Source organism: Medicago truncatula, chromosome 6 (genome assembly GCF_003473485.1).
Source record: "Medicago truncatula cultivar Jemalong A17 chromosome 6, MtrunA17r5.0-ANR, whole genome shotgun sequence".
NCBI lineage: Eukaryota > Viridiplantae > Streptophyta > Magnoliopsida > Fabales > Fabaceae > Medicago > Medicago truncatula.
The window spans coordinates 10448828-10460218 of NC_053047.1; the positions used below are offsets into that span (position 1 = coordinate 10448828).

The 11391-nt window shown below is 28.9% G+C and overlaps 1 protein-coding gene across 2 annotated transcripts; it reads left to right on the forward strand.

The window, feature by feature from the left end:
• The first annotated feature begins 2826 nt into the window (after positions 1 to 2826).
• LOC25495857 (probable polygalacturonase At3g15720) lies at positions 2827 to 11391 on the forward strand. Of its 2 annotated transcripts, none has more exons than XM_013596110.3 (7): positions 2827 to 3132; positions 8137 to 8274; positions 8825 to 9016; positions 9122 to 9329; positions 9818 to 9899; positions 9994 to 10102; positions 10935 to 11391. In XM_013596110.3, exons 1-7 carry the CDS (start codon positions 2992 to 2994, stop codon positions 11265 to 11267), a joined length of 1203 nt encoding a protein of 400 aa, XP_013451564.1. In that variant the 5' UTR covers positions 2827 to 2991; the 3' UTR covers positions 11268 to 11391. The 2 variants fall into 2 exon arrangements, with proteins under 2 accessions (XP_013451564.1, XP_024641460.1); XM_024785692.2 differs by having other exon boundaries at positions 8242 to 8274.

Genomic DNA, 11391 nt, shown 5'->3' on the forward strand with positions numbered 1-11391 from the left:
AATCAATATATTAGAAATTTGAGTTTTTTATTTTTTTAAAGAATAATTTCTTTACTATGGTATTGTGCAGTAAATGGACGGTGCTAGAGTTTCAAGATTAAATTGAATTAAATGGGTGGTGCAAACTCTTAGAGGAAAACTTAACCACTACTTAATACATCTTCAGCTTGGCTCTTTTCTTTCAACACGATACAACATCTTCAGCTTTGTTCACCTACTTCTCCTTCACAGCTCTTGTACACGGTGAGCATTCACAATTGTTCTAGTATTTATTTGATGTTCATCTAGAAATGTTCTATGTGAATTTTCATTTTAGAAAAAACATTGCATCTAAAAATTTATGTATCTGTTTTTATTTTCATTAGTCTTTCGTTCTGAGATTTGGACCATTTTTGCTGATGTAATTTCGTTTCATTTTGAGTAAATATTTTCTCTGTAATTTTGGTTTCTACAAATATATTTAGTATAACTTTTTATGAAATTTAGTATTATTTGGTTATATGTTTAAAAAATTTAGCCTCACTAATATTTTAGATCCAGACCCATCTTTGTTCATAAACCTAAGAAACACAATATCGATATGCATGTATGTTGAACTATTTGGAAAGATCCACAATATCAAATAGAATTGAATTGTTTAACCAACATTATGAATTCATCAAGTGATTTGAAGATTAATATATTTTGCAATATAACTTATAATAATCGACATTAGAATTTCTAAAGTAAACGTACATTGAACCTATATGAAGTTTTATGATATGTGTAAATATTACATTTCTTGTATTCATGCAAATGTATAGAGTACATTTCATGTGTTATTATATGACAAATAAAAAAAAAAGCTTGCATTCTTCATTTGTGAAAATTTTTTCTACCATTTATGCATAATTTTGTTCTTTGTCTCTTATTTATTTCCCATCAAAACTCCTTTTGTTTTTTTTATTCATTTATTTTTTTTGCAATTCAGCCAACTAGTACTAATTGTTATCTGAAACAACAGCTGAGAAACATGGCACAAAGTGTAAGAGAGACTCCTGAAACATATTATACAATAAGACCTCATTTTAGATCAAAAATCTCTAAGGGAGATACTACGGTGATAGTTTTATTTTGTTGTTTTTGTTTAAATATAATTATATATTAAGTTATTTATGAGGTCTTACAAAATGGAGATACTACTAAATGGACGAGAGATCAATAACTTAATATTTAATTTAAACAAATACAACAAAATAAAACCATCACCGCAGTATCTCCCTTAGAGATTTTTTTGTATCTAAAATGAGCTCTTGTTGTGTAATATGTTTCGGCAGCCTTTCTTGCACTTTGTGCCATGTTTCTCAACTGTTGTTTCAAACAACAATTAATACTAGTTAGCTGAATTGCAAAAAAATAAATGAACAAAAAAAACAAAAGGAGTTTTGATGAGAAAAAAAAATAAGAGACAAAGAACAAAATTATGCATAAATGGTAGGAAATAAATTTCACAAATGAAGAATGTAAACTTTTTTTTTATTTGTCATTGCTTAATAACACATGAAATGTACTATAAATATTTGCATCAATACAAGAAATGTAATATTTACCCATATCATAACACTTCATATGGGTTCAATGTACCTTTACTTTAGAAATTCTAATGTTGATCATTATAAGTTATATTGCAAAATATATTAATCTTCAAATTATTTAATGAATTCAGAATGCTGGTTAAATAAATTAATTCTATTTGATGTTGTGGATCTTTGCAAATAGTTCAACGTCTATGCATATCGATATTGTGTTTCAGAATCATTTAATGAATTCAGAATCATTTAATGAATTCAGAATGTTGGTTAAACAAATCCATTCTTTAACTTTAGTGTATTTTGATGTATGACAATGATAGATGAATGATTAAAATAAATTATTTTGATTAGAGAGGATGATTTGTTATGAAATAGATAGAGACAAAGTCTGTCCTCCTGAGCTTAACTCAATTGGTATGGATAATGCATAATATATGCAAGGTCTGGGGTTCAAACCCTGACCACCACAAAAGAAAAAAATAGAGACAAAGTCAACAATATCACTAAACTCAAAGTCATCCAAGTGAAACCCGAATTTAACCTCATTTTAATTATTTTTCAAATCTAATAAAGAAAATATGTACCGGTTCCAATATTTTAATTTGATGTTTATAATATGGAAGGTCTATTTAATTTCACTTTTCTAGGTTTCTTCAGCTACAAGTAATCTTATTTGAGGCGTGTTGAACACTAAATATAAATATTTATGTTGGCTCCAAACTTAGTTTGTGGACCGGAGAAACCCGGATAAAAGACACCATGCCATTCATAAAGGCTAAAATAACTATGAGCGCCCTTCTTAAGGGTCGAGAAAGCCTAAGGCAACTCCTGTACATGCACCACCAATAACATGTTCTAGAAGCGGCCAGAAACCTTAATGCTTATCCAATTCCAGGTTACTTAATTAACGCCTAAGTTACTGGGTTTATCCGGCCCATCTATAACTATAAATACTATCCTTGAGAGCATTCTCAAGGCATGACCTAAATAGATTAACCATAGTCTCATAAATCGTACTCACTGCAAGTACATCTTGTAATGTAGCGGAAATCTAATCTCTTCCACTAGACTCAATCTACATTAGTTAGTATTTTTAAAATTTTATCAGTACCTTTCTATCTCTATATGATTTTTTATCACTGGTTAATATTTTAAAATTTTATTAGTAGCTATCTACCTCTATAATTTTTATTGATTTGATTGTTTCTTTGCACTTCATATATATTCCTTGGTAAGATAATATAAACCGAACATTCGTCCAATTGGACCGTTATTGTTATTTAATACAATTTTGCCCCATGAGTGACAAATTAAGCTATAGCTTATAAGTCGTTATGGTTACCCTTTCTTCACTCACACATAACACATTCTATCCTCTATTACCTTTGTGTATCTTATATTTTGTTTAATCCTAACAAAGATGAATTTTCAATTTTTTGTTCTTGTAATGTTTGTTGTTGTTGCTTCACCTTATCAATGTGTTAGACTAAAGCATATAAGACCCAGCTTCAATGTTCTTGACTATGGTGCTGTTGGGAATGGGAAAAATGATGAAACACGGGTATGTTTTTTGGTTACTCTATGATCTTATATTACGTGTTTCATTTGAAATGTGTATATTTTTCTTAGAAAAAATGATTATTTATATAAATGTTCAACACAAAATAATATGATAAGATTAAAATGTTTTTCTACTTCATTGATGGCTACCATTTTTAAACATAAATTTGTTCTTACACTATTTTTTATATGAAAGATATCGAACCAACATCTTTAAAAGTGTGTTTGAACGAGGTAATTGAAAATTATAAGGAAATTAGAATTTAGACAATTGAGTTTTCTTAATTTCTAATTTTTGTTTTGTTTCGATAGAATAATAAAATTCTTCATTCTTAAAGTTTATCAGATATATTTATGAAATTTATAAAATATTAGAGGCCAATTTCAAAATACAAAAAATTAATAAATGATTTATTGGTAGTATAAAATTTTGATTTACTATGTTCAATTGATGTTTAATGAGTTGTGACACCTTTTTATATTTTTAACTAGTTACAAACTCGTGCTTCGCACGGGTTGAATAACATATTTTTTAAAAATTTAGTTTCGAAGGAGAAATCTTATAAATTACGGAAAATTGTTGTCCTTTATAAATGTGAAAATCAAAGCCTCTGTAAACCAAAATTTTGCAACACAGAGCCTAAAACACTACATAAAAAATAACATAACAACTATTGTAATCTTTTATTCCTTAAAGTTAACCCGAACGTAAAATTTTGCCCTAGATTTAACCTAACTTCTTTGCTTAATTTTACTGTATTAACCCTATTTAATTTAATCAAAATGTTAACGTTAATTGTTAGGGAAATCAAAATAAACAAATCGCTCCTAATTTTTCTCCTTAATTTTACTAAACAAATTATATTAACCCTAGATTTAATTTATGCAAAATGTCATCTCTTATCTCTTATTTATAAACGTTAACCCGTGACACAATATTAATCCTAGATTTAACCTAATTTTTTCGTGTGACTTTACTATATTAACCCTAGATTTAATTTATGCAAAATGTCATCTCTTATTTTTAAATGTTAACCCGTGACGCAATATTAACCCTAGATTTAACCTAATTTTTTCGTGTGACTTTACTATATTAACTTTAGATTTAATTTATGCAAAATGTCATCTCTTATTTCTAAATGTTAATCTGAGACGCAATATTAACCCTAGATTTAACCTATTTTTTCACGTGACTTTACTATATTAACCCTAGATTTAATTTATGCAAAATGTCATCTCTAATTTTAACCTAATTTTTTCCTCCACACTTTTGCATTTAATGTTTATCTAAAGTAAAATAAAATGATGTTCTCAATTATATGTTGTTTTTTTGGAAAGGAATAACCGTTAACCCGTCTCGCTATACTTAACATAATCTCTTACTTATAAATGTTAACCCGTCTTGCTATACTTAACCTATTTTATTTCTTAAAGTTAACCCGAACGCAAAATTTTGCCCTAGATTTAACCTAACTTCTTTGCTTAATTTTACTGTATTAACCCTATTTAATTAACCATGTTTAATTTAATCAAAATGTTAACGTTAATTGTTAGGGAAATCAATATAAACAAATCGCTCCTAATTTTTCTCTTTAGTTTTACTAAACAAATTATATTAACCTTAGATTTAATTTATGCAAAATGACATCTCTTATTTCTAAATGTTAACCCGTGACACAATATTAACCCTAGATTTAACCTAATTTTTCCGTGTGACTTTACTATATTAACCCTAGATTTAATTTATGCAAAATGTCATCTCTTATCTCTTATTTCTAAATGTTAACCTGTGACGCAATATTAACCCTAGATTTAACCTATTTTTTCACGTGACTTTACTATATTAACCATAGATTTAATTTATGCAAAATGTCAGCTCTAATTTTAACCTAATTTTTCCCTCCACACTTTTACATTTAATGTTTATCTAAGGTAAAATAATAACCTTAGATAATCACGGCATAAAAAAAAATTCTTCGAAAGAAAAGATGTTAAAACGACGGAACATTGTGATTCATCATAAAATATGTATGAGCTGATTTAGAGATCATATAATCAGTTTATGAGATTAGGAATTGACATAATATTTAGGATGAAAACAATTGGAACCAAAAAGGAACCAATGATGTGTGAATTATGATTACATATTATCCAAAATTATAAAAAAGAGTGTTGTTGTAGAGATACCAAATTTTTATTTGGGAACGACTTGAACGTGCATATTTTTAGGTTGCTTCTCTAGATAAAAAATTAGCTTATCACCTACCTCTAACATATGTTCTCGGCAAAAGTTGAACCATTGACCGCCTAAGTATTTTTCGTAACTTGCTCTCTTTGCCGTTATCAAGCGACACTTATACTTTTTTTGAGTTTGTTTGTCGATGAGTGTGATTTTTTTCCCTGTTCCTTTTAGAAATGTCCTTGATATCTCATTTGGGAAGTGCTAGGTACAAAACAAATTGCTGTGTTAATTAGATGTTATATATATAAGTACATTTCTAAAACATTTACCAAAGCATTATAAAGATTTGTTGTAGGAAAAGAACATGTTCTATTTTATTCAAGAGATTAGGAAAACAACATTATAATTAACTTGATACTAATTGAAATCAATGAAGGAACCAACAATGTGTAGATTAACGTTACATAATAGTTAGGTTTATAAAAAAGACTGCAAGTGTCATAGACTAACCAAAAAGGAATTTTTGCCAATATTTACATCAGACAAAATGAAAAGAACAAATGGCATCCCAAAGTCAAGATAGTTTACGATTATAGTCCAAAGCGATGCTTCAAAATAGTAGAAGTGATAAAAAGATAATACAATTTCTTTAAAAAAATGATAAAATTAAATGGAACCTCCTTAAAAAATTAAATGGAACGGTTGAAAAAAACAAAGTTAAATGGAAGAAAAAAACATATTGAAGTATAATATTAAAAAATAAAGAAAAGGTTCCCAGCGTGAGTTGAAAAGAGGTGTTTGTGAAATAAATTGTCGAGAAGTAGTTTTTTAAAGTAACATTCAACAGCTTCTGGTCAAAGTTCATTCCATTCAATTTTATGCGTTCAAAAAATGTTCTTTTTTTAGTAAGTACTTAATTGATATTGTGTTTGGCCTAACTTCTCCTTAAAAATGTAGAGAAGTTTGAAAAAGTCGGATCAAACGATACCTTAATCTCCCACAACGACAATGTAGAAGCAACTGAATTTGGGAGAAAAATTTGAAAAATAGTTAAAAATTGGAAAATAATTAAAAGTTATTAAAAATATAAAAATTAGAAAATAATTAAAAAAATTGGTTAGGATATTTGTGAGGTTGTGATGATTAAACAATATTGAAATTAAATATATAAGTGATAAAAATATAATAAAATTTCTTTGAAAAAAAGATAAAATTAAATGGAACCTCCTTAAAAAATTAAATGGAACGGTTGAAAAAATAAAGTTAAATGGAAGAAAAAAAATATTGAAATATAATATTAAAAAATAAAGAAAAGGTTCCCGACGTGAGTTGAAAAGAGGTGTTTGTGAAATAAATTGTCGAGAAAAAGTTTTTTAAAGTAACATTCAACAACTTCTGGTCAAAGCTCATTCCATTCAATTTTATGCGTTCAAAAAATGTTCTTTTTTTAGTAAGTATTTAATTGATATTGTGTTTGGTCTAACTTCTCCTTAAAAATGTAGAGAAGTTTGAAAAAAGTCAGGTCAAACTATACCTTAATCTCCCACAACGGCAATGTAGAAACAACTGAATTTGGGAGAAAAAATTGAAAAATAGTTAAAATATAAAAATTGGAAAATAATTAAAAGTTATTAAAAATAAAAAAATTAGAAAATAATTAAAAAAAATTGGTTAGGGGCAAAAATGGAAATTCATAGGCCAACCTTAAAAAAAAACTCAACCAATTAGCAATTTACCAAATTGCCCCTTATAGGGGTAAAATGGTAAATTCAATGAACATTTCCTTTTATATATATAGTAAAGTAATAGATCATCCATTGAATGTAATTGCCGTTGAAATATAGAGTGTGTAAATTGAAAGGAAAAATAAATAAATACTCTTAGAGTACCACAATCGGTAGTAGAGTATACTTAAGTGTGAATTGGAAAAGACTAAATCTTTTTCCAACATTATATAAGTTCTGTGAGCTTAACTCAATTGGTAGGAACAAATGCATAATATATGCAGAGGTTGGGGTTCGAACCTAGGACACCCCACTTCTCCACACTAAAACCAAGCAACTTATAATGTTTTTTATCTTCTCTTTATTTTTGCTCGACGTATTTTTGAGCCACTTCTCCCTCATTCTTCCTGCCCCTTCAGTAATTTTGTCCCTTCATATATTTTTGTATCTATTTGGTGAAATATTGTCCGTTCGGGGAAATTTTGTTCTATCAGTATTTTGAGCGGTCATAATACCACTGTTTCTTCGATACTTATATTAGTCACAATGTCATTGTCCCTTCGACTTAAGACTGGTCCAAATATCATATTAAAGTAGTCATAGTTTCATACTAGAGTCGCCATAGTGCAATAGTAGAATCGTCATAGTATCACATTTGAATGGTCTTAGTATCATATACATATTATAGTTGTCTTATCACTATATTTAAAGGTGTATCTCTAAAATAGATCTGACAATGCAATACAACCTTAATACAACTGTATTTGAGCTATTTATTTGTAGGGGCGTCGTGATTAATAATTTGTACAATTTAAGTTGTGTCATAAAGCGTCTTAAGTAGAACGATCTCATTCATGACTCATTCCAATAACTCCTTCAGTGGCGGTGAAAATATTTTTGAACTATTTTAACTATGCGTTCCAACAATTACCATATATTTAAGTTATGTTAATCATTTAAATTGATACGAAATTTTATGTCAAATATGTTGATAACACAACTCAAACTTTGTACACTTAAAAACTTATTAACACTACCTAATGTATAAAGTTTCTCTTATTGCTCTTGATAAATTTACTAACCAATGCAACTTATAAAGGCTTTTGTGGATGCATGGAAAGACACATGTATTGCAATGCATGAAAGCTCAACCCTTCTTATACCTAAAGGAAAAACATTCATGTTACAACCTGTGTGGTTTCAGGGTCCTTGCAACTCTTCAAACATTTATGTGAAGGTAAATTACAATCCAAACTTTTGAAACAAAAAATATTGAAATTTCAAAAATTAATTAAGGTATACTCCTAAGTCCTAACCTAATTAATTGTATTGTTATTGTTTTTTCCTTATTCAACTTTTTTTTCCAAGTTATTATAATTTATAGGTTAAATTACATCATAGGTCTTTTAAGTTTGAGGTTTGTAACATATTCATCCTTTAAATTATTTTGATCACACATAAGTCCTTTAAGTTTGAGTTTTGTAACAGATTGATCCTTTGAGTTATTTTGGTCGCACATAAGTCTTTTAAGTTTGTAAACGTTTTCAATTTAGTCCTTCTGTCACATCATCGTTTTGGTTAACAGAAGGACTAAATTGAAAAGTTTACAAACTTAAAGGACTTATGTGAGACAAAAAGAACTTAAAGGACCAATATGTTACAAACTCTAAACTTAAAGGACTTATGTGTGACCAAAATAACTTAAAGGATCAATTTGTTACAATCCTCAAACTTAAAGGACCCTTAATGTAATTTAGCCAAACTTATATGCATTGTTGGAGTTGTAGCTTGAAGGAACTATCATAGCTCCAAAAAACATTGAAGCATGGAAATGGCCAAATGACAATTATAAAGGTTCATGGATCCGTTTTATAGAGATAAGTGGTCTTATTGTTTATGGAGGAGGAATAATTGATGGCAAAGGTGCTCAATGGTGGGATTGCCATTCCAATATCAAGTGTGAAAAAGAAAATCCAACTGTAAGTTTTAAAAACAGTAAATTTATTACTTTTGATCAATATTTTTCAATTTTTTACTTACTATATGTAGGTTTCTATATTAATATTTGGTTATTTTCAACTCAGGCTTTGCATTTTCATGCTTGTGAAAATCTGATTCTAAGGGAATTGACTCATATCAACAGTCCAAGAAATCATATAAGTTTGAATGCATGTCATGGCTCACATATCTCTAAACTACATATTATCGCACCAAATGAAAGTCCAAACACCGATGGGATTGACATTGCAGAATCATCAAATATCATCATTGAAAATTCCAAGATAGAAACTGGTAACTCTCACAAAGAGTCTCTTACGAACTCCCTCTCCTTTAGGTTTGACTTGGAGACAACTATTCCGATACACCGTACAGTCCAACATTTTGCTTGGGAATCCAGGTCAAGATAGTTTATATATAACACTCACTCTTCAACTCAACGATATACTTTTATAAAAGACAAAATCGTGAAAGACTTTCACTCAAAGCAGACAATATCTCATAACGCGATGTAACATACTTGACGGTGGAACAAAACTTTTTCTATCCCTAAACACACAAAAAAAATGCACATTTTATGCACCTAAAAGTACATTTGAAAAAAATATACACTTCTGAAAATATGTATGACTTATTAGAAATATATAGGATAGAGAAAGTTGCTCCCATTTTTTAATTCTATGATTCGAAACAAATTGAACCTTGCTTTCTGAAATCTCACCAAGTATTGGATCATGATAAATTTAAGCTAACATCATTTGTTTAATTGTTATTTATCTAAGGTGATGATTGCATTGCCATCAATCACGGTTCCAATTCCATTTACATTAATGGAATTTTTTGTGGACCTGGCCATGGCATAAGGTTAGTTAAAGTTAATATTTTTCTTCAACTTTAATTAATAAATTTACTGTTTTGATCAATAATGAAATTATTTGTGATGCATTGGTGATTATAGTGTGGGAAGCCTAGGAAGAAATGGAGTTCATGAATCAGTGGAAAATATATATGTTCGAAATTGCACTTTCAATAGGACAACAAATGGAGCCAGAATCAAGACATGGATAGTAAGATATACTTCTACTCTATTTAATTTGGTATTTTTTTATTTTCTTGAAGAAATTAATTTAGTTCACCCAAATTGGTTTGACATTTACTAGCACCTGAAAATAACACAATTAATTTTAGCTCTAATGGAAATTACATTTGAAGTCCATTGAACATACATTTATCTATGCTTCCAATTAGTGCAGCCAACAAAATCTTCATTAAGGTCTACAATGAAATTTTAAAAAATTGTCTGTAAGGTGAATGTTTTACGAGATAAAGATCTAATAAGGTGGGTAGCTTTTAGAAAATATCACTATTGGAGAAAAATTGAAATGTAGAGTCAATAAAAACATGTCTATAAGCCCCTCAAATTGCTCACAATTTCAGAAAAATACTCACTGGTACGGTCTGATTAGGGTTTACTCACAAAAATATTGATCAAAAGTTACGACATGATCAATCGAGCAATTTGATGGGCTTATTGATAAAGACTCCCAAAGCTTTGTCTAATTTAATTGAAGGAAAAACACAAACTTAAGATACCTTATTGAAATGTAGAGTCAATAAAAACATGTCTATAAGCCCCTCAAATTGCTCACATTGTCAGAAAATTACTCATTGGGAGTTACGGTCCGATTAGGGTTGATTCACCAAAAATGTCGATCGAAAATTACAACCTGATCAATTGCAATTTGAGGGGTTTATTGAGAAAGACTCCCAAAGCTTGTTTAATTTAATTGAAGGAAAAACAAAAACTTAAGATACCTTATTGGTATGTGAAACTAGCTATTCATATCACTCACATTATGACTAAAAACACTTTAATGTTTTATGTGTTCTTTAAATCAGGGAGGAAATGGTTATGCAAGGAAAGTCACATTTGAGGATATTATACTAATTGAAGCAGACAATCCAGTGATTATTGATCAAGAATACAACCCATATGATAGTGCATATGCAGTGAAAGTAAGTGATGTAACTTTCCGCAACATAAGAGGAACATCTATTGCTAAACATGCAATTCAATTACATTGTGATGAAGACATAACTTGCACAAACATTATACTTGAAGGGATTAACATAACATCTTCTATAGGAGAGGAAGTTCATGCATCATGCAAAAATGTAAATGGAGTATGCACTTCATGCATACCTTATGTTCCATGTCTTTCTCTAGAGTGACCAAGTTTTTGTGACAATTTGTGTCCATATTATATTGTAGGCTACCATATAGGCCAAGAAAATTGTGATAGGCCCTAAATTATATTTTTACACTGCATAATTATGATTTTTATTAAATTTGAGA

Coding starts and splice junctions, on each gene's coding strand:
- LOC25495857 (XM_013596110.3), top strand. CDS start 2,992: ATGAATTTTCAATTTTTTGTTCTTGTAATGTTTGTTGTTGTTGCTTCA. Junction 9,017..9,121: donor GTGAAAAAGAAAATCCAACT/GTAAGTTTTAAA, acceptor TTTTCAACTCAG/GCTTTGCATTTTCATGCTTG. Junction 9,900..9,993: donor GGACCTGGCCATGGCATAAG/GTTAGTTAAAGT, acceptor TGGTGATTATAG/TGTGGGAAGCCTAGGAAGAA.